The sequence below is a fragment of the Haliotis rubra genome, unplaced genomic scaffold (genome assembly GCF_003918875.1).
Source record: "Haliotis rubra isolate DU_JTF1 unplaced genomic scaffold, ASM391887v1 Scf272, whole genome shotgun sequence".
NCBI classification, from domain to species: Eukaryota; Metazoa; Mollusca; class Gastropoda; order Lepetellida; family Haliotidae; genus Haliotis; species Haliotis rubra.
The window spans coordinates 220559-245630 of NW_025766803.1; the positions used below are offsets into that span (position 1 = coordinate 220559).

At 39.3% G+C, this 25072-nt stretch overlaps 1 protein-coding gene across 1 annotated transcript in view; it reads right to left on the reverse strand.

Moving 5' to 3' along the window:
- Positions 1 to 1680: 1680 nt before the first annotated feature.
- The window catches only part of LOC124280726 (lipoxygenase homology domain-containing protein 1-like), a 124333-nt gene continuing 100941 nt past the window's right edge, over positions 1681 to 25072 (reverse strand). Inside the window, 16 exon segments of the mRNA XM_046716711.1 lie at positions 1681 to 3483; positions 5678 to 5869; positions 6132 to 6244; positions 7163 to 7330; positions 8274 to 8412; positions 8785 to 8961; positions 10846 to 11076; positions 12440 to 12578; positions 13194 to 13280; positions 13406 to 13566; positions 14140 to 14329; positions 15102 to 15307; positions 16224 to 16389; positions 17165 to 17374; positions 23694 to 23848; positions 24313 to 24475. Of these exon segments, the coding sequence (XP_046572667.1) occupies positions 3299 to 3483; positions 5678 to 5869; positions 6132 to 6244; positions 7163 to 7330; positions 8274 to 8412; positions 8785 to 8961; positions 10846 to 11076; positions 12440 to 12578; positions 13194 to 13280; positions 13406 to 13566; positions 14140 to 14329; positions 15102 to 15307; positions 16224 to 16389; positions 17165 to 17374; positions 23694 to 23848; positions 24313 to 24475 (2682 nt within the window). The 3' untranslated portion in view covers positions 1681 to 3298.

A 25072-nucleotide genomic window follows, 5' to 3' on the forward strand; every position in this document is an offset into this window, starting at 1 on the left:
CAGCACAGTTGTTTTTTCGCGCATTTCAAACACGTGAGTGATGGTATCCATCACAAAGTTTTCACAACCGATATTCCTTTACATATTGTTTTGATGTTGTTATCTGAGAGAATAAACAAATTGCATGTTGTTCCTACTTGAGTATTTGTCATGACTTGACCATGAATATTTCGCTTGGTATGATTATTGACACATGATCTTTTTGCACTAACAGTGCAAAAATTAATCCCATGCGAAAATAACTACAATTACAGTAATTAAAAGTTTAAATGAAAATTTCTGAAGAAAATATGAGTAACAGACTGGTATTCTTGTACTTGCCTCTTTAAAGGATAGAATTACTATACATCCATGGGCCTAGCATTCAGTACAGCCTTGGAGCAAGGCTAGTTGTTTTATTACACTGACTTCTCTCATTCATATCGGTATGAAAAATTCACAGATGACATAGCAAGGGAAGCAACTCTGGATCTTCAGACTCAAAAACATATTTTCTGTCACATAACATTAGATCCTATTAGAGTATCCACACACATTTTCACAATGTTATACATATTTTCATTCTGACCACTGCTTCTATGTGTTAATTTAAATTATCAAACTCGACAGTACAATAGTTATTCAACATGAAAGGCAGATTGTGTCTCAAATTGCTGAAGCTCGAAGCTGACATTTGTATGCATATTTTGCAACATTTTGGGACATTTATCCTTAATCCGTAACAAATGCCTGGTGTTTATTTTATTTCAGTAGGTCCTAGAGCAAATAGTGTTCAAAATAGGTGCACTGTTTTCCAGATTTCCAGATTATCTTTCAAGAGTTTATAAAATAACTTTAAATGCCAATCTAATATTTCTTCTCTTACTTTGCCTTCAGCTTTCTGACTTAATGACCAAGCAACATGAATCGAAAAAATTATTAAGTATGACCATATAAGGTTCTACAAAGACAAACTGAAATAAGCATACGCTTTTAGCATGTACAGAAAATTATTAAAAATATACGATTAGATAAGTGGGTAAAGTGCTGATGCATCATTTACATATCTTGTTCACAGACAATGCAGGTCAGGCCATGAACTCAGGCCATTGTCAAATAAATAAACAGAGTGACTTCCAGTGCTTACTAAATTAATAATTAGGTTTTGTGCGATAGAAGACTTCATAATTACCAAAAACTTGTAATATATCATAGACTGGTTTCATTTTAAATTAAAGAATAATGTACAATTGTATACATCAACACTGATAACATATCATGGTAATACCTATGTAAATATTGTTATTACCAGAAACAATCACATGTGAACAAGGAACTTTGAATTTCTATGTACATGGGACAAAATCATGATAAGTTTCTGGAAAAAACCGAATTCCTCATCCAAGGGGAAGCCACGACAAGGCTGCATTATTATTCAAAACCTTTCTGTCACAAATACTATTTGTGAGAAATTTACAAAAAGAATTAAAATCGTCAGTTATATTCACCAATATCCAATTCACTTGTGGTAGTTTTAAGGAAAGCAGTACACAATACAGTCAATCAAGTTCAGGTGACAGCCATGATGGTTTTGCTTCAAAAGATAACAATAACTTTCCACAATGTTTTTAGAATTTGTTTTTCATAATATAATACACCACATTGCATTAATCTGCCAAAAATATTCATCATAAAAGAAAGAGATAAATACTTGAAAATCACGTCTGCCATGGGAATTAACAGAATATGATGATTAATGCACAATGTGAATCCATCTGAAGGCAAATAGAAACATTTTATAAATCATATCACAGAGAACATTAATGTGTGGTGTGGTGTATTAAGACGCGTGGTTTAGGTGTAACAACTATATACATATATATACACAACCAGTATGTATGTACATAATAATCGTCTCACAGATACATATATATGCTGCCTTGTACAAATGTACATTTATAAAATACAACAACTATAAAAGACTTCTAGCAAAAATTGGTCCCATAGAAAAAACGTTTGATCCCTACAGCATCAAAAATACTTTGTTAAAAGCTCTGCATGACAATAACATAGACAGTAAGTCAGCACTTTATATATATTTACTGGTTTACAGATTTGAAAAGACCAATCAGAAAATAAAATTAAAATAGTTTTAAAACTTTTAATGATATTTTATCTTCTCCATCTTCAACAGATTTAAAAAAAACTTCAAACATGATACAAAATGAAAATAACAAAAAGATTTTAAAAATAAATAAAATAAAACATAAATAAAAAATAATACATACAGCACATCCAATGTTATCTTTTTTCGGTGCCATTATGTTACAAAGAGAACAAAGCTTTAGATGCATAAAAAAATTACTCCCAAATAAACAATCCCCACACTTTCAAAAACATTATTTCTTATAAATGTAGAGATTCAACAAAACAGCTTCATACTATATTTATCACAAAATACTGAAATTGGAAATTTTGAAATTGGTCTGCAAGAATCTGAAAACCACAAAAATATACAAGTGTGATGAAAGCCAGAATACCTGAAATCTAACTAAATGCAACAATATCTTGGCAATACAACTGGCATAACACCACACCATACCAAGTTAAACAACTGTAAAAGGTTTCATCTCTCAGTGCTGATACCCCTGCCCAAATTAAAAATATTGAACATGGTTTTGAATAATTTGATATCTTTCGATAACTCTATTCCCTGGATCATAGGGTGAATTTCCATGGTTACCAAATTCATTTTTGTACAATAAGTCTTGAGGAAAACCTTATGAATTATGTAATGGCTTTTTGGGCACTTGCATGGTTAAGGCCACTTTGAAACAAATTGGATCAACAATAAAGTATGGACAAACTAACATGATACTTTCCTGAGAACAGATGACAAGTGTCACGCCTAAAACATCACAACATGGAGCAAACATTATCTAGTATTGACTATCAGTATTTGCATACTTGACATTATCTATATTTTGTAAATGTCATGTAAATATGGGTAGTTGTCATGAATATGTCCTGAAATATCATCAATCCTGACTTCATGTTAAGCATTAGTTTTAAGTACATCTCCCAAATGACAGATCCTTGGGAAGAATTACTACATTGTTACATCTAATAAAATATGAATACATCTAATTTACACTGATCAAAAGGAAACGATAAGATCATATATTTCATGACTATGAGATAAAACCTATTTGTCTATGTAACAATAGTCGATTTATTGACGCCTTGTAATATCAGGAGTCTCACAATAAGCAGTGTTTGATCAAAATATCACAGTCAGTTTTTAGGGAATCAGTGAGCACTAGTCATGTCTGACATAGACTTCCCGAGATATTTCTCCATCGCCCTTGTCTTTGTCAAACCATTTGTCGCAGGGGAAGTTGAACGTGGCTTCGATAGCTTTGTTTACAATCTGCACGTAGTCGAGGAACCAGCCGGGTCTGAAGCCAGTGTTGTCGTGTTCGATACTTATCTTCTTCAGATCACCTGATAAATGAGAACAAAACATGAGCAGGTTGTTTGATCACCTTGATAACGGTGTAAGATTCTCCATTGAAACACCACTCTATGCAATAAACAAGGAGTAGTTAACCATAAAGTAGTACTATTCAATAATGCTTAATTAAATCAAGAGCAGGCTGTAGTTAATTCAGCCACATTTAAACCTGATGACACCCGTGAAGGTCCGGGTTAGAATTGTTTTCAGCAGCCCATGCTTGTCGTAAGAGGCGACCAACGGGATTGGTTGGTCAGTCTCGCTGACTTGGTTGACACATGTCATTGTATCCCAATTGCATAGATCAATGCCCATGTTATTGATCACTGGATTGTCTGGTCCAGACTCAATTACAGACCGCTGCCATATAGATGGAATACTGCTGAGTGCGGTGTTAAACTTCAAAGGGCGGCAAAGTGACTCGTATCGGAAATTGTCCCTGCTAGTTGCTTGTTTCACAGTATTTCTGCTGTATAACAGTGGCCTATATATTATCTGAACTTGAAAAGTCAGTGGTTGATCTGAGCAACGTCCAAGCTTCTAACTCTTTACCAAGTCACCAAATTTGGCCACCTGATCCATGTTAGAGCTATGAATAAACAATAGGGGTGGGCAATAAACCGGTTAACCAATAAGGTGTGGGCAATAATAACCAGTATTAGGGGTTAATCAGTTAACCATTATTAGGGTGGGTATTGCAGAGAATTTTCATATTTGCGATATATTGCGATCGCGAAAGCTTATATTGCAATATGTATTGCAATATATTGTAAGAAATTAAAAAAAAAAAAACTACTTATAATCGAGTTAATTTAACATCAACACAGTGGTTCAACCCAAAATGCTGCCATACTGAAGCCTTTGCCCTAGTATTTGGCATCATAATAAATTGTTTGTTGTTGGGGGTCGCCATTTTACAACAAACGCATGACTTCCAGTGTAAAAAATGGAAATATCCGAAGATTTCCGGTCTGTTGAAGTTTTCAGAATGCATGTCAAAATACCGGTTTTCGATCAGCATATCGCAATACGTATCGTTTTCGTGTCTGAACCGGTAAATACCGGTAAACCGGTTATATTGCGCAGCCCTAACCAGTATATTGCAATTCGAACGTCACAATACGATAGATTCTGGTACACTTTTTGTGAACCGGTTCTCCGATACGATCGGTAATTTTGTCATGTAGTCAAGACTACTTATACCATTTGTATTTCCTTGATATTATTATACATTAATCATTTTGAGAATGTTTATTGGTCATATCATTGCATTTGCATGACTTTTAAACCATTCAAAAAAAACTAGATTGGTACTGGTACTCGTTGCTAGGATAAACAAACCAAAATGGTGGACGCCGCTGCAGATGCTTTTTCTCGAGTTCCAAACTTAAGAGTGAAGTCTTCAATTTGGAAACAGTTTTAATTGATCTTTTGTACAATCACATCTGAGTCATGACAGTGGCCAGTGGCATCGTTTCATAAGAAAGGAAACAGTAATTTCATTACCTTAACCCATGTGTTACACTCTCACAATATATTGCAATACTCCTGGATGCAATACATATTGCAATATGTCAACACATATCGCAATATATAGAGGATATTATATGAGGGCCCATGTCATACGATGTTTACGACACGAGTGCCTAAATTTTGTTATTTCCCGAGCGAGAGCGAGTGATATACCGATATTTGGGTGTCGTAAACATAGTATGATATGGGCACGAATATAATATTCTGTTTAATACCAATTCCTCAAATTGAGGAAGATAAACCCAAATCTACTTTCAAACATAGGCTGGCTACCAGCCAACGCCGCATGTAGAACGCAACGTCACAGAAGAAACGTGATGTCAGAGCATTGTTCATGACGTCACCTCACCATGACAAAGTGATGTTTAGCCCTAGGGCATCGTATAAAAAATATGTTCGCCCTCTTAGGTAATAAATCGCAATACGAAACTTTTGGCAATACCCAACCCTAATACACAATGCCCTCTGGAAAGTAGTCATCAATTGTAACACAGTGGTTGAGTCTCATCCTGGATTCAAACATTGCTTTATGGCAAATCAGCAATCTTACAGCTATTGACGGCCACAAAATGTCTGGCTAGCCAATCAAATGCCAGGGAATGACTTGCAATTTCTTTATAATGAAAACAATGAAGAGAGAATGAATCATACCCAGGTCAAGAGCTTCAATCTCAAACTTGTCCGTCTGGTTCTTCTCAAACAGATCCCTGAATTTCTGTTTTAAGGGCCGCTTGCCTGTATCACCGTTTTCACCAAATATGGTAATGGTCACATTAGCGTTGGTTCCTGACCCCTTCACGTTGCCAGTGTGCACGATGATTTCGTACTTCACTGGCGCCAAGTCTGAAGAGGAAACATACTTCACAATTGAGATTCCAGCACCAAAATTTAAATGTATCTTTCACATATTCTTTATCTCCATACATTCTACATGGAACCTAATTATTCAAGGTGCTCTGTCGGCAAATTTTCCAATATGTGGGCATTTTTAAATTTTAGAAGAAAGAAAGATATTTGTGTAATTTAAGATGCTTTTATTAAAATAACTACATCATATAAGGGAATATTGTTAACTGCATCAGACAGATTGGATTCAAACTTGTACCTCGTGTTTTTGACACCTGGCTCTCCTCTACTTTCTTCACATCAAGCTGTTTGCCAGAATTCTTGGAGAATTTGCGATTTATAGGTACCCAAGACTTGCATGGGAAGAAGAACCTGTAACAAAGAGATGTCCCATATTTAGCAAATATGTAATACTGTGTGCGACATTTGTTCTAACTGCATGAACACCCGTAGCTGCTCCAAGTTCATTCATGTATAGGGGCGGTGGGGTAGCCTGGTGGGTAAAGCCTCCGCTCGTCACGCCGAAGATACGAGTTCGAATCCCCACATGGGTACAATGTGTGAAGCCCATTTCTGGTGTCCCCCACCGTGATATTGCTGGAATATTGCTAAAAGCGGTGTAAAACCATACTCACTCACTCATGTATATGTGTGTGTGTGTGTGTGTGCATGTTTATATCCGGTCTGACTGTATGTTTATCTGTACAACTTGTATAACGGTTTATATATCTTGTAATATCTCATCTGTATGTATATCTGTTCAGCTATTTCTTCATATCCTATCTGTAGTGTATCTGTTTAACTCTTTGTTATAACATGTCTATATCTTATAACTCAATTTGTTATATCTCATATTATGCATATATGTTACAAATGTTATATCTGGCCTATGTATGTATCAGTATCTGTGTAATTCACTATGTTATATCTGGCCTGTATTTATAACTATGTATACCGGTACACCCTTTGTTATATCCAGTGAGTGAGTGAGTTTAGTTTTACGCCACTTTTAGCAATATTCCAGCAATATCGCGGTTGAAAACATCAGAAATGGCCATGGACTTCACACATTGTACCCATGTGGGGAATCGAACCTGAGTCTTTAGCGAGAGCTTTAACCACAAGGCCATCCCACCGCTTCTGTTATATCCAGCCTGTAGTTATATCTGTGTTATACTCACTCTGTTATAATTTGGCAGTACCTATCCTATAACAGTGTAACACTTTGTATATATGGCGTAACTCACACTGTGAGAACAGCCTGTATATCTACATAGAAGCATCACTCACTTTCCTCCACCTGTGGTGTCTGTAACTATGACCTCGTGGCAATGCCAGGACGCTTCTTTCCCTTCACTTGTTGTGATTGGCCGATCTTCACGTTCATAAGCACCAATAATGCAGCTTTCAAGTTTTCCAAGTGCCGAAGACGTCATCCGGAAATTATCTGTTTGTCCCCTGCAGGAAGTATACAAAAGTAATGAAGGCACTCACAGATCTAGGACGGCGTGGTAGGAACACCAAGCATACCATCCAATTACAAGTTTTTCTTCACTATGTCAAGGGACATAACTGCTGCTCCTCATCAGGATACTACCAAGATAATTATCTCCCCTCATCATTTTCTAAGGTGAGGTGAGGTGAAATTGGGTTTAACTTTGTGCTTGAGAATATTTCGCTCATATGACGACGTGCATGCGTGTGTATGTGTTTGTACGGCTGCTTGTACTAGTCCAGACTTAAGCTATTTTTTTTACAGTGCTAGCTCACTGAGATACCATGCCGCAGTGAAGCATGAATACCAGTGAAGCATGAATACCCCACTCAGACACAGTATACTGACTCCAATCCGACCAGTCCTTGTTGTACCCATTAATGCCGAGCGCCAGGCAGGGACCAACAAGAGCCATATTTTAACGTCTTTTGGTATGACGCGGTCGGGGATCGAACCCGCGACCTTCCGCTCTCCGGTTGGACGCTCTAACCACTACACCATGGAGGCGGTCTATTATTTTCTACGGATAGTTTGTAATACACCACGTAGTGGAGGATGAAATGGCCAGCACAACCCAGAGGAAATGTTTACGCCAATAATTAAGTGTTTTCCTTCCCTATGTGACTCCTGGGGCTTTGACAGATTGAAACATGTCATCAAGATAAATTTGTTGTGGCAGTATCACACTGGGTACATGTGGTTTCAGATTTATATTTCAGACTTTTAGATTTGTTAAATTTTAACGAGCTGGAGACGAGTGACAGAAAACCTAATGCAGGATGTATAAAACTACATACACCCGATCATGATACTGCTACAAAATATATTTCACAATCTTAGGTTTCACTTTATTCTCTTCACAATGTTAATCAAAAGTCATAAAAAATGATAACATCGTATTTTTACCTCCGAAGCACTTTGTTCTGCGGGCTGTTTTCTATGTGGAATGGTTTTGATGTCTTTTTCGATCCCTCAAGGATGAGCCAGGCGTTATGGATTGTCCCCCCTTCTTTCTTGTCCGTCGTCGTCACCTCGATGTCATACACTGGAAATACAAACATCAGTCATATGGCTTGTGGAAATTTTGGGTCCTCAGCACCTCATGCTGATCATCAGATTGAAATCAGACACACAAATAGAGTTACCTCATACAGAAATATATGGCTACCAAACAGACATAATATAATCCAAATGAAACCCAGAACAACTCTTAACTTCACCACTACCAATGTTCAGTGGTAAACAAATTGAGCTTACAGTCACAACATAAAACTCGCACATTCACAAAAGCATGTGCAAGTTGTTGTGTGACTGGTTGTGGTGGCAACAACTGTTTCCTTCTGTTCCGACATGAAGTATTCACATACAAACCTGTACAATATTGATGATGTATAGTTACTGTTGAGCATCAACTTACCGACTTTACCCGAGGATGCAGAGTCAGACTGGAGCTGGTTGCTGCATGTCAGTTCCCGGATCAGCTGTTTGTCATCCTCGCTCTTCGACAGCCACCGGTTACACATGAAGTTGTAGGTCTTATGGGACGACAGGTCTTCCACGTCGATGGACGCAAGGTGCCATGAAGCCCCCAGACCTGAAATTGGCAAACGTTCAGATGAAAACGGTATCTCTACAAGTGCTGTGATAAAATATTTTATAAATCTACAAAATAGTTAATGAAACAGCAGTAGTCACTGCCAAACCCAGTTTTTGTTCACAATTACGCTTAAAAATATGCATCTCAGTGGTGGGATTAAATACTTTATAAATCTAATACACACTTCATTAAACTAAAGGAGTCACTGGCTAACTCCTGTTCTTGCTCAGTCCCCAAACTTTCAAAGTCAATTTAAACTTACCAGATTTTCTAAAACATATTTTTGTGATTTTAAATTATGGCTAAATTTTCCTACAATCACCAGTGGCTGAAGGGATGGTGTAAATCCATCTAGGGTCCATGCAGGTAGCAAAGGCACTGTAAATCCCCAGTATGGTGATCTCCCTTCAGTTGCTGGTGATCTTATAGCCTGTTTTTTATATTATATTTTTTCCAAATAATGCTATCATTTTTAGCTTAACATGCTAGTTTTAATTCCAACTGTGATAATCTAGTTGTTTTACTGTCCTTTGACGAGCGGTGTTATAATATATACACATTCTTTATCAACGTCAAATTTGTTCTCGTCACGATATGGATGAGACATTGCCGATGTGATGTTAATATTAATTCCCTCACTGTTCTTGCTGATGCCTCCTTGTTTAAAGCTGCGTCTCTGCAAGTTGTGAAAACATACTTCATGCAGTCTAACAACCAGGGCCTAGATTTTCGAAGCTCTCTCAGCACTAAGATAATTGTAAGTTAATGTTCATGTATGGCACTAACGACAATCTTAGCGCTAAGAGAGCTTCGAAAATCTATATTAGACAATACTGGACTCTCGTTTGTTTTTGAAAATCCCTCAATTTGTACTACCCAGTGTCTGGTCTCAAAAGTTGAACATATTCTTAAAGATCAATTTATCCAAAACTGGCGCAATGACATTATTTCTAGTCCTAAGGGTATACACTATCAGCCTAAAGCCATTTCCTAATTTTGATGTATATCTCCCCCTTCCAAAACGCATTTCTTTACCATTATTGAGATTTAGAACATGTAACCATAGTTTACCTATTGAGACGCTGGTATAATATTCCAAGGGACGAGAGAATGTGTCAACTATGCACTTCTAAAAGCATCGCAGATGAATACCACTATATTTTTCATTGCAAAGCATTAGATACTTTGAGGAAAGAATATTTACCCTCCAACCTAACCTCTTTTCCCAAAGAAACAAAGTTCACAAAAATATTATCTGTAAAAACATCTCGAGACATAGTAAATCTATCAAAATATATCCTACATCTATCATCTCTTTCAGAAAATAAATGTTAATATGTTGTTTACTGCCATCTTGAATTTGAATTTGTATTTGTATATATGTTTACAATATATGCTCTTGTACCACCAATGTGGTTTATGAGAATAAAGAATTGAATTGAATTGAAAATCTAGGCCCAGGTCATGAAACTTCAATAGTCAATAGCTAAGCCCTGCTCTCTGTTCATACCTATGTTTAATATTCATCCATGTCTTACTTCAGTACAAATCAGCCATAGATTATATGCTACATGAAATTTTTTCACCTCCATATTATTCTGAATTTTCTTATTCTTTTCCATCTGTAGCATGCCAGGGATCTTACAAGATTAACTTCACTGACCTTTGGTCCATGTGCTAGGAGTGAGTGAGTATGGTTTTACATCGCTTTTAGCAATATTCCAGCAATATCATGGCGGGGGACGCCAGAAATTGACTCTACACATTGTACCCATGTGGGGAATTGAACCCAGGTTTCTGCAAGACGAGTGAATGCTTTAACCACTAGGCTACCCTACCGCCCTCACTGACCTGAAATGCAGTCTAATGAATGTGTCTAACCTTTATTGTCGTGCCACACTCGGAGTTTGCTGAGCTCCCCGAGTGTAAGGATGTTCTTGATGGTGAACACATCTGTTCTACCCTGTTCGAAAGGATCTTTGTTGGTCTCGGACTTGTCAAGGTTAATTTCACCCGAGTCGCCGTTGGCGCCAAACATAATGATGTAGACATTGGCATCAGTGCCAGAACCTCGGATGTCTGATGTGTGCACGTCGATTTTGTAATGAGTCTCTGTAACAAACAAAGGTTAGTTAGTAAGTGAATATTGTTAACACGACCGTCTTCAATATTCCAGTTTTATAGCTAAAATACATGGAATTATCATGAAACGGCCCTCCTATTATCAGAAATTTGCGGGCCGCTGCAAATGATATTGGACCGCTCAACCTTAACGACGGGCCACTATCAGTTCTGTTGTCAAGTGATGTCATAGTGGGTGCGTGGGCTTACGGTTCATTCGACATTGGCTTTGGACTGGCAGATATTCAGGGGCAAACAAATCAAAGCAACCCGAATTCCCTCTTTAAGTAGCGATAATGTTGGCTTTCTTGCTGGTGCTAACCTTAACAATTGCATATTAACCTTGTTGTTCGACCAAAACCGAACACTGAAAACTGACGTTGTGTCTGACAAGGTTTGACATGGTGCAGGCTATGGTCTTGCCAAAGGCCAAGGTCAAATATCGTCTTGTTCTGTTGTGATGTCACTTGAATTGTTTGATGACGTAACTGCATTCGGTCAATCAACCCCGTCAGAGGTTGGTTTCGAGTAAACTTACAGTCAAATTCCTTCATTCTTTCCTTTTTCTTTTCAACACAAATTCCATGTATTTTAGCAATAATAACAGTAATGCTATTTTTGAGGGCATTATCATTTGCAGAAGCCCTCAGCCTTTTTTAGTTAATGGAAGGCCTAGGGTTTCTGCAAATGATAATGCCCTCAAAACTAGCATTACCCTTATAATATTAACTTGAAAAGTGAGTGAATGATTATGGTTTACACCACCAATATAAAGGTGGGGAACCAGAAATCAGCATCACAAATCGTACCCATGTCGGGAATCGAAACCGGAACTTGGGCGTGAGAAACGAATGCTTTAACCACTATTCTACCCCACCACTCCTGTAGCTTGAAGATAATACAGTGGTTGACATTTTCAGCAGTGATCCACTTCATGTGGGTACCACATGCTTTCTGCCAAAGAGTAACCATTTTAATATAGCGGGGTAGAACAAACTTTATGGATAACAACTTCTTTTTATTCGTGAGTGCGACGTTTCACGAATAAAAAGAAGTTGTTATCCATAAAGTTTATTCTATATTATACTTCCCAACTTCTAAAATGCCACTCAAAGAAGTTAGTAACCATTTTATCCAATGTAATTGCATCCTATAATCAACAAAGGAGTGCTGAGGACTTATATACGTTCTCACCCAGGTCAAAGGGAACATGATAAGATCCACTTCGACTTGAATGGAAGTTGACACAGGTGACAGATATTACCTGACCTTGCTCTGCCAAGCCATGGACACCTGGACATTAGCAGACGTCAGAATTTTAGAGAAGATTGATATGAAAAGTTCACCAACTTACTTCCAATAACAGCTTTGCCCCTTTCTGTGGCTGGTAGATCCACTGACAGACGACCTTCACCTTTCTCCTTCCCTTTGCCCAGCCAATCCTTGTAGTTGAATACGGAGAGCACACCAGTCTCCATGTTTCGCAGCTCAATCTGTGAGATTGAAACAAACAGCCTTAAGAACATCACATCATGAAAGGAGACACCCGCGCAATTATTAACTTTCAACTTTTACCCACTGAAACTGCAAAAGTTGATGTATTACATCCCCAGACCCTGTCTCAAGATGGATTCTGTTAACAATATATTCTCATTATTCTCTGGAAATTTGATCATGCAATAATTTTGAAATTTGATTTTGAATAAAAGATTTACTGCTTTCTTACATCACCGGTCAATGTAGCCACCTAGCTGAAATGTACTGGTATGTGTATGTTTTTCTAGTAAACTAATCAACTCAATTCAAAACTCATTAAAGCCAAACCTTGGATTACTTGGAGTGAGTGAGTGAGTGAATATGTTTTTACGCTGCTTTTAGCAATAAACCAGCAACATCATGGCAGGGGACACCAGAAATGGGCTTCACACCTTATACCCATGTGGGGAATCGAACCCAGATCTTTGGCGTGATGAGTGAATGCTTTAACCACAAGGCTACCCCACCGTCCCGATTTGTTTGTCAATACTGGGAGCAACATGGAAACATTGATGATAGAGGATCGTACACAAACCTACGAAGTATCAACAATATAAAGAAATATACCCCACCTTGTCCAAAAACCAGGACTGGCGACCAGCCTTCGGCTCTACCGCTACCCTCAGCTTCTTCAGGGGAGCAATGTCATCCAGTTCCAGCTATAAACAGTAGAACAGTGTCAGTACTTCACAGAACATGGGGACATATTTACCATCTGTCATACAACTTCTGGAAACATTAATGAGTCTAATCTAATTGCTTCTATGTTTGTTTTTGAACTGACCTTGATCATGTCTGTCCTGTCCCTCTCGAAGCGGTCTTCATTCTTGGGCAGTTCTATCTGTGATGTTGACCCCTTCTGACCGAACACGGTGATGAAGATCTTACAGTCGGTTCCAGCTTCCGGTACATCACCGGTTTGGATGCTCACCTCATACGGCAACACTGCAACAGCAACAACACTCGTACTCAAGTCTTACACTAAAATCAGATTACCTAAGGGACGATAGAAGTGTGATGTAATTGTCTATTGTCTGTCGAGAGTGAGAAAAGCATGACTGAGCCGAGAGAGTTGGGTTTCAAGCAGCTTCTAGTATCACTCCAGCAATCTCAATATTCCAGCTTCAAATAGATCACCCATGTGGGGAATCAAACCCTGGACCTTTAGAATGATGAGCAAATGCTTTCCCCATGAGGCTATTATCCATGGACATTGGTTGCTAGTAAGAAAGACCTTCTTAAAACAATTAGTATTATAGCTTATATAACACAAGACTGTATTGTATAAATTGGATCACTGCAAGGAGGAAGCTTCAGTGTGAAGCATGTCATAAATTTAAACCACTTAGGTAACTTTGGCAAGAGCATAAAATGGTGAATCTCAAACTCATAATCATCTAATCCTGGCAGAACTGAGGGAGGTAACTCTGCAAAGAAAATTGAAGTGCCTTCCACAGAGCCATGTCTACCCCTCTTATAATCAGGGGTACATTTCTTAGTCCCATTCCATATACTCACTTGGTCTGTATGAGGTGACAGAGCTCTGTCCGTCATCAACGCTGAAGGTGCGGCTAATTCTGCCGTCACCCTTGTCCCTGGCCAGCCAGCACTGAGCAGTGAAATGATAGTGCTTGCCCTTGGTGGGAAGATCAACCTCCACCTCCTTCAGGAACCATCCAGTACCAGGGGCGTTACCGTCATGGCCAACCTTAACAGAGCACAACATGTTACATTACAAAGAAACACTGCTTTTTACGTCTCCATTCCGAAGAGTGAGTGATTTTATGCCACCTTGACCAATATTCCAGCAATATCACAACAGGAATCACCTGAAATGTGCTTCACAGATTGTACCCATGTGGGAATCAAACCCGGTCTTTCAGTATGAAGAGCGGGAGCTTAATCACTTGGCTACCCTATTACATTTCAATCAGAGGACTTAACAACCTTATAAAATCATATATAACCCATAAGGGTAAGGGATCAGTTGAATTATTCTCAGTAAATCTCACAGAGCATTGTAATGATTGTTTCACTCATACGGGTTAATTTGTGTTCACTGTTTACTGTTTTCACTGGAAGCAACGCATGTTATGGCAACATGACATCTTATTAGCACACTGACACTAATTTTTGTTTGTTAGTTTGTTGTGTAACATCGCATTCAGCAATATTTTAGCTATATGGCAGCAGTCTGTAAATAATCGAGACAATCCAGTGATTGTGATTACACAATTGACATATGATGACGAGTGTCAACAAAGTTAGCGAGTCTGACCACCCAAATATGTTAGTCATCCCTTTCGAAAAGTATACTGTTGCTTATACAAGATAGTGTCATCCATCATTCTTGATGTCACATTCAACAATCAACTGACTGAGCTGATGTTTTTCAAGGACACTTTCACTTTCTTCATTTTTCTTAGAATGAGTTACTCTCTTTCAGTCAACGTTCTTCTACCAATCCCAGATCAACGCACCTCTATCCTCTTCACTTCATCAACATCAATGGCCTCTAGGGAGAATGTCTCAACGGATCCTGCAGCGAAGGTTTCCTTTTGTGCTAGCTCCAGGAACAGTCTCCCTGTGTCAACTTTCTTCGGGCCGATGATCCGGACATACACGTTGCTGCTGGTGCCGTTGTCCTCGCCGTTGCCTGTTGTCACCTTCACTGTGTACGGAATAGCTGTAACAAAAGTTGGGAGCAGTTACATATATGTCCATGTTACACATATATATATATAACAACTGATGTTTAACTGTTGTATTTTATCATTTTTGATCTACTGCCTTTTCACTATTGACTTTTGATCATCCTACTTTTCACTATTGACTTTTGATCAACCGCCTTTTCACTACTGACATTTGATCAACCACCTTTTCACTACTGATATTTGATCAAACGCTTTTTCACTACTGACATTCAATCAACTGCTTGTTTACTATTGACTTTTGATCAACCTACTTTTCACTATTAACATTTGATCAACCACCTTTTCACTATTGACATTTTATCAACCGCCTTTTCACTATTGACACTTGATCAACCACCTTTTCACTATTGACATTTGATCAACCGCCTTTTCACTATTGACTTTTGATCAGCCTACTTTTCAGTATTTACATTTGATCAACCACCTTTTCAATAGACATTTGATCAACTGCCTTTTCACAATTGACATTTGATCAACCATCTTTTCAATATTGACTTCTGATCTATCGCCTTTTCACTATTACCCATTCGATCTACAATCTTTTCACTACTGACTTTGGATCAACTGCCTTTTCACTATTAACATTTGATCAACCACCTTATCACTATTGACATTTGATTAACCACCTTTTCACGTTTGACTTTGTATCTACAGCCTTTCACTATTACCCATTTAACTACTGTCTTTAATCTGTTGTCTGTTTAATTTATTGCCTTTTACCTGTTGACTGGAGCAGAGGGTCACGAAAACAATAATTGACATACGTTGAGTATCTTTGAAGCTCCTCCACCTAACTGAAGCACTGTATTGCAGGGTTTTATTCAGAAATCCCAATAGGTTTCCTCAGACAATCATGTATACAGCGACATTGTGATGTGTTCAACTCACTTGGGCCTTCCGGTACTTCCTCCATGGAGGACATGAGGGACTGTCTACGGTTGAGCCGGGGACTTTTGCCGAATGGGTCTGTGGTTCTCATGGAGTCAAGGCTGCTGACAGATCCGTACTTGGTCGACCTGAGAGTCCCTGTACTTGACATCTCGCCATCATAGCCCTGCAAGGGAGGAACACTGAGAGGTGTACGGTGATAAATGTTTAGATGGTTTGGAAGTCTGATGCTGGCTTTAGGCCCTGATCCAGGCACAGGCAACCACCCAGACACACACCACATCAGAAATGAATTAGATAAGATTGAATCAGGCAAAAGTAAAGGCCGCAAACCTGTAAAAGACCCAGGCAAAGACCAAAGACTCCCAATACCAGGATTTGTCTGGTCCCCTGTGTGCCTTCAACATCATGACCTATGGGGGTAATTCAACGACAGGTGCCTGATCATGATCTTGAAGACAGACAACCTCAACCCAAACAGTTGCTAAGCAACTGCACTTTGAATAAGAGGTACCTCTCTATCTAATATCCTACACGACCAAGTGGTTACTAACCAACCTCACCTTGAGATAGAGGTGCCTCTCTATCTAACCCTACCCAACCAAATGGTTGCTAGGTGACCTAACCTTGACATAGAGGTGCCTCTCTATCTAACCCTACCCAACTAAGTGGTTGCTAGGTGACCTCACCTTGACATACAGGTGCCTCTCTATCTAACCCTACCCAACCAAGTGGTTGCTAGGTGACCTAACCTTGACATAGAGGTGCCTCTCTATCTAACCCTACCCAACCAAGTGGTTGCTAGGTGACCTCACCTTGACATAGAGGTGCCTCTCTATCTAACCCTACCCGACCAAGTGGTTGCTAGGCAACCTCATCTTGACACAGAGGTACCTCTCTATCGAGGCCTGTCCCACCAAGTGGTTGCTAGGCAACCTTACCTTGACATAGAGGTGCCTCTCTATCTTGCCATCTCCCTTGTTCTTGGCCAGCCACCTCTCACAATGGAAGATGTAGTTCTGGTTGTCAGAGGTGTCCTGGATCTCCACACGGTCCAGGTACCAGGCGGGGTTCAGCATGGAGTTGTCATGGCGGATGTAGATCTTGTACAGCTTCCCAAGGTCCCCCGCCTCCATGTTGAACTTGTCATGCTGAACACAGAAACAGTGAGTGAGTGAGTGGATCTTGCTTATCAACAGAAACAGAGTGAGTGAGTGGACCTTGCTTATCAAAGGCACATCACCACAAGGCGGACAAGTACGACTAGCAAGTAAGCTTTTAATATCACATGAGGAAATAACAAGACAGAATACAAGGAACTCAGGAACGCTAAAATGCTGAACCATGAGTAATATGAACTGTGACTATTAAGAATTGTATTTGAATTCTAAAACAGAACAGACCAAGAAAAATGATTATTTCTATTTCAGTGTTATTTGGGGAGGATGGGAGGGCTGTTGACTCATGAGTCAGGATAAGTATAAAATATCAATTTTACTCAAAAAAATTACATATTTTCCTTATCCTGACTCATGCTCTTTTGCTTGTAGAATCCAACAGATGGAGGTGGGAATATATAATACTTTGGATTTTAATAATTAGTGATTTGAACTGTGAGGATTGTAATAACCCTATGGGAACTTCATAAAGGCATTGAACTGATGAATTCCTGCTGCCAGCTTATCAGCTGCCATATAGAGGTTATTACAATGTACTTATTATGATAAGTATATATAATATTAATACAATGCTTAAGACTAATAGACTTAAGCTTGTTAATATGCTAGTATAAACTCCTTAGAGTTTGTTAGCTAAAATACTTTAAGATATAAAATATAGCACCAAGCTTAAAATATGATTAATTTTAAGCTAATTATATAATAACAAACCTCTTTAGGTTTGTTAGTTAAAATATTTATATGATATAGACAGTGCTGAGCTTAAGATATGAATAAGCTTAGCTATATATATAACAGCAAACTTTGTAGAGTTTGTTAGCTAATACATTTTACAATATGAGTATAGTATTGTGCTTAAGATATAATTATCTTAAGCTACATATATAATAGCCAAACTTAGTAGAGTTTGTTAGCTAATATATTTTACAATATGAGTATAATACTGTGCTTAAGATATAATTAACTTAAGCTACATATATAATAGCCAAACTTAGTATAGTTTGTTAGCTAATATATTTTTACAATATGAGTATAGTACTGTGCTTAAGATATAATTAACTTAAGCTACATATATAATAGCCAAACTTAGTAAAAGTTTGTTAGCTAATATATTTTTACAATATGAGTATAGTACTGTGCTTAAGATATAATTAACTTAAGCTACATATACAATAGCCAAAAACTCTGTAGAGCTTATTAGCTAATAGATTTATAATGTAACCATAGTACTAAGCTTAAGATATGATTAGACTTAAGCTAAATGTATATAGCAAAACTCCTTAGAGTTTATTAACTAATATACTTTTATGTTATAAACATAGTACTGAGCTTAAGATATGATTAAACTTAAGCTATATATATATAATAGTAAAACCCTGTAGAGTTTGATAGCTAATACATTTTATTATGTTGATTTAGACCTAGTATTGAGCTTAAGATATGAAGTAAACCTTAAGCTAAATATATAATAACAAAAAACCTTTTAGAGTTTTAATAGCTAATATACTTATATGGTATCAACATAGTATTGAGCTTAAGATATAAGAAGAACCTTTAAGCTACATATGTATAGCAAAACCCAAGAGAGTTTGTTAGCTAATACATGATATAATGTAACCATAAAGCTTAAAATATGATGAAAACTTAAGCCCAATATATAATAGCAAAAACTCTTTTAGAGTTTTGATGGAAGCTAATATACCTATATGATATAAACATAGTACCGCGCTTAAGATATGAATAAGTTTTAAGTTACATATATAATAGCAAAAAACCTATAGAGTTTGTTAGCTAATACATGTTATAATGTAACCATATTGCTTAAGATATGATGAAACTTAAGCCAAATAGCAAAAGCTCTTTAGAATTTGTTAGCTAATATAGTTATATGATATAAACATAGTACTGAGCTTAAGATATGAATGAGCTTAAGCTACCTATATAATAGCAAAACTCCGTAGAGTTTGTTAGCTAATGTATTTTTACAATATGAGTATTTATCATGTAACCACTGTGATGATAAAAAACGAGCTTAAGCAAATTATATATAGCATGAAGCTATTTAGTACTGTTATAAGATAAGTAAAAATCTGTAAGATTGACTTATCTTCTCCGAGGAACTGTCAACTGTTGTGCAAGGACCATGGGATCAAATTGGTGGATACCTGAGATGTCCTCGGTGGTGATATCTCTCAGATAATGGTTGGCAACCACCATATCGGATCTACAGTAATAAACCCTCCATTATTTCAAATAACATTTGTGTAGATGAAATTGTAGAAGTTAGCTCTCTAATATCAAGAGTATTAAAGCTCATGGAGGGTCGGATTAGGTCCATCTGTCTTGTATGCACGTGAGTATGACAGTTCTGATCCAAACGGAGATATAATACATGGAGACTACACTCTCGCGTAAGTTGATGATAGAGGAAAAAATCTGTTGTATATTTTTCTTCCCGTTTGGTTTGGTGGAGATAAATTTACAGTGCTCTTGCTGGCCAGCGTGATAGCATCATCGATCATGGAGTCCAAGTATGTCATCCAGGCATGTTCATAAACCTCACTTGTGAGGTGTTGTGTAGCACTATATTCATATCCCCAAGTTGGTAATGAAACTTCCGTTTATTCTCCAAACAGAAACTTAGTAGGTTTACTAACCATCTAGTTGTGTTAGTAGCTTGATGATGAAATTCAGGTGTAGTCGAAACGCTGTGGATTTCGATCCACTTGTATCACGGCCGCTCAGGTAAATCTGCTATGATGTCCTTGACGGCGATGTATGTGCACAACCGGAGTTTGTGTCCTCGATGAACTTTATGTAAAATCGCCTGACTGCTGTGCCCTTGTCTAAACTTGACAGAGGAGGTCTCTAACCTGAAGAAAGCAGCCTAATCATGAAGGTTCAGGTTAACTGGGCTGTAAGGAGGCTCTGCTCGCTCATTGATATAAAGTTGTCACTTGCAACCTATGTCTTGAACTGTGAACTATGCCTCGACCTCTGTGTAGGGCGTTGTTCATCGGGTCCAACCAGAATAAAGGCATTTTGATTCTGTAGAGTACCCGCTGTGATGTCACCGTGTAGCAGGAAAAGGAACCTTGTATAATATAGTGCCGCCGCTTGATATTAGAACAATCGTCGGTTCTTCCGAATCCTCCGGGTTCCCGAAAGACCACGCAGTTTCGAGGTTTAGGAGTAAACGCGAGTAAAAGCTTCGCGCTAAAATACCTCGCCTGTAATATTAATGCTGGGTAGGTTATTTTCCTGGCTGTCGGAAAGTGCTTCAGTTTTGAATATAATTCCACTTCTTTATATATAAAGGTACAATAACTTGTAAGTTGTCAGCTTGTAGACTGTATACATGAATGTATCGCCATAATTGTAGAATTAAAGCTGAATTTGTTGTACATATTTCTTCTCAGAAATGTTGACGACATGAGTTATACTCGCTGTAACAAGGCTGCTGTTCAATTTCGATATTGAATTGTCTGCAGATATGCGTGAATGGTCACGCATGTAGATATTCGTGATCGTCGTCCGGGATTGCATATATACTAGCAATTTATCATGAATAGTTGATTTCTGTGAAGATCTATGAAACGTCGCTGACAAATTAATACAGCCGACGCTCTGTGTTGTAAATAGCCTGTGCAATTGTCTTCGCCAGTAGGTTTATAGATCGCATCTGGCATACAGTTGATAGACAACTTATGCGCGATGTCTTGAACGGACTGAGGAGTAGCTATATATGACGAGTGGCTAGTATATGGAGACCTTGGAGGAGACTTCTCGGTGAACGCCGAGAGACTTCACATGAAGCTCTCGGAAGTATCCCTTCTAGATCTACTGGTGAAGTAGACTTGCAGCCACTTAGCCTTCACAGCGACCACGAAGGTATCGAAGTCAAAGTCCGATTAGAATATATATATATATATATATATATAAGAGCCGCTTGTTGGCTAATGGCCTCTGTGTTTTAACAGGATGTGGGGGTCACGGCTTACTCCTCCGCCGTCCCTTGTAGCTGGTGAGGCTCTAGCTCCTTCGCCGAGGCGCCTGGGACTTGCTGGTTCTGCATAAGTAGGGCGAAGTGGAGTGGATCATCTTATCATTTTCAGAAGTCGTGGTTACGAAATCTGGCGATAAGTGTCTCAATGATCGCTCTAGATCTATTTAGGCCAACGAACATACGTCTCGCGTCATGGATTCAACTGAACCAATTTACGATTGTAGTTCTTATTGTTGATATCGATGATCAACTGCCAGTTTTCATCGATGTCTTAAGCCTTGAAGAAGGGGTCCATGTTGTGCGTGGAAAACTTCTAGGAAATGAAAGTTCGCAATTATGGTGTCTGAACTTTTGTGGCTTTATGGGATGCTATGTCTAGATTCTGTGCTACCGCAGCAATCGGGTCGATCGGAGGTAGGGTGATAGCATCTCGCGCCGCCTTCCTTCATCAGGTATGTCTGCGCCGCACTGCCACTCTAGGAAGGTGATGTAGACTTGTGTGGTAACCTGTGAGGCGATCGATGTGGTGATGTACGAGGAGATCGGAGACTATTGACAGCTTCGCTGAAGCTCTTGAGTAGTCCCCTTGACTCTGTTAAATGACGATCTATATTCGTGTCCTTCCCGAGTGCCTTCGCTGAATGCCTTCTTCGCAACGCCTTCACATAACGCCATGAACGCCTTCGCTGGAAGCTTCTCTCTGCGTTGTGCTGGGGAACGGCGATTTGAGCTTCGCCAAGGCTTCCGCGGAGGTCTGGTGGCTGAGTCTGCATCTAAGGATGAAGCCGAGGAATGTGATGATCTATCCCGGCCGCGATGAAGGCCTTCGCTAAGGCTGTACATCTGGGTCCTTCGTCAAGGTGGTCTGCGACTTCCTTCGCGAAGGCTGCATCGCCTTAGCTGCTACGCTGACTGGAGGTGCCTCTAGAGTGTTGTCTAAGCTGAGCCTTCGCGAAGCCTCGCACTCTGGGCTGGCTGCTTCTCCAGTCTGTAGTGACCCTCCATCACGACCATGATTTGTCGTAGTAGCTCGCCTGGGATGGTCTGCGGTAAGCAGTCGGTGCCATCTCTGCGCTGTTAGTGGTAGGGCCCTCAGGTAAGTCGCCTGACATCAGTGTAGAGACATCAGGCTGCATGACGCATCTCTGCTGATGTCATTGTAGTTGTCACCGGTCGCTACTTGTCTCATACGCCGGGATGATGATCGGCTGATCATCGTAGAGGCCAAGTTCAGCGGCTGGAACAATCTCGGGTTGAGAAAGTCCTAGTAGACTTCGTTGAATTCCCCTCAGAGGTCGACGCTGCCCTAAGTGCGGTCTGCGCGTTGAGTGTTGGTAGCGACGGGACCCTCAGGAAGATCATCGAATGTTGATCTGCGCTGACATCACTGTTGCCGACATCAGTCATTCTTTGATGTATATCAGGAATGATGATCGGCTGATCATCATACAGGCCCAAATTCGCGATGAGAACAACTCGGGCTGAGAAAGTTCTAGTAGACTTCGTTGAATACCCCTCAGTGCGACGAAGGATGTCTGGGGAAGCAGGACGCTTCTTGAGGCGGCGGATCACGCCCCACCTCTCCACCATTCTAGCGGAAAACCAGACGGGAGGGTCTCACCAACAGCAGTAGACTGGCGCAGGGGTTCAGGTGTATCAGTCATGCTAGACTCTGCATACTTGACCTATCTGCCGCGCCGCCTCAAACGCAGAAAGTAATTATTTATTAAAGGTAGATTGGATAAATTAGTATCGCAGAACTGCAACGTGAATCACATGAAACATGGGCTAGTACAGCTAGGGCATATTAAATGCGGATCAGCAGCAGAATAAAAACGTATGTGCAACAGTACAGAATTTTATCAACGTAATCCACTGCAACAGCACGGCGTCCCGTGCATAAACAGTAGAAACACGACTAAATATCAATATATAATTGTTGAAAGATACTAGCTAAACCTCTATAGATCTCTATACGAGGTAACTAACTAAATATAATCAAAGGATATAGTGTGTCGGGAGACACAGGCGCTCTCACGTCCAGCTCACTGGGCGAAGAAGGAGAGAGTGAGGCACATGGGTAGAGGTGGCGCCCTCGTTCCCGCGCTTGTGGAAGGGAGGTAACTCGTGGTGTACTAATTAGTGATTTTACATTGAAGGGAACTTCAATTAGGGAGATACAAGTGTTCCACTATGTTCGCAAGAGGAAGGAGACAAGCAAAAAGAGCATGAGTCAGGATAAGGAAAAATAATGATTATTTCTATTTCAGCGTCACCCTTTCTCACCTGATTTTTCTCAAACTTGTCTCGGTGTGTCTCTGAGGTATGAAGCTTCCTCTCGCCTGTGTCTCCCCGCTCTCCGAAGATCGTCAGGAACACATTAGCATCTGTCCCTCCACCCTTCTCACCTCCAGTGTGGACATTCACGATGTACTTCTTGGCTGAAACATGCAATATGGTGGAATACAATAACAGGAACTCGGTTTGAACCACACAGGAAGAATACTACAATACAAACACACAGAGATAGAACAGAATAATATACAAAAATCAATACAATCATCAAGCATGGATCTGAGTGAGTTCGGTTTTACGCTGCTTTTAGCAATATTCCAACAATACCATTGCAGGGGCACCAGAAATGGGCTTCACACATTGTACCAATGTGGGTATTCGAACCCAGGTATTCGGCATGATGAGCGAATGTTTTAACCACTGGGCTACCTTGCCGCCCCTCATGGATCTGTAAAGGACTATGCGTTATGTTTTCACTGAAATTAGAGACATGAATGTTTACAGATAAATCTATCTTGTTTGCTAAACTGCTACTGTCAGACTTGGTGACTTCCTTTAACTGGTCTGTCTGGTTCAGACATAACATTTCTTACACAACAAACAAACATACCTTGTAGTTTGTCCCGCAGTTTATGATCAACCACTTTCACTTCTCCATCCTTCCCAATGACCTCCTTGGTGGCCTTCTTCGGCAACAGTTCTCGCACAATGGCGCCATCGTCCTCATTACGAGCCAGCCACCGATCACATGGAAACTCGTACGTGATGGAACCCTGGAATTATACAGGAATGTCACATTGATTTTATTACTTCGTTCCTTGACAAGATAGAAAGTTATTCTTTTCAGTGGAAACAACTCTGCATACCAGGCTGCAGTGACTTCGTTCGCCTGAAAACCAGTGTTCCAAGTTCACTTTTTGAAAAGATATATGTTATGACTATCATACTAAAGCTGAGGTGTTATTCTATCTTCTGGTAAAGTTTCAGATGAATATATGCAATGAAAGTGTCATTTTTAGCTTTTAACATTGTTTTATCTCCATGGAATCAATGTTTTTGAAAGGACCATATTGTTCTAAGTGATGGACCAATCACTGATGAGGTTTGAATCACATGACCTGGAGGTAGAACAATCTGGCATTAACAATACAGATTATGGCCAATCAATGTTTTTGAAAGGACCATATTGTTCTAAGTGATGGACCAATCACTGATGAGGTTTGAATCACATGACCTGGAGGTAGAACAATCTGGCATTAACAATACAGATTATGGCCAATCAATGTTTTGGGAAGGACCATATTGATGTTCTAAGTGATGGACCAATCACTGATGAGGTTTGAATCACATGACCTGGAGGTAGAACAATC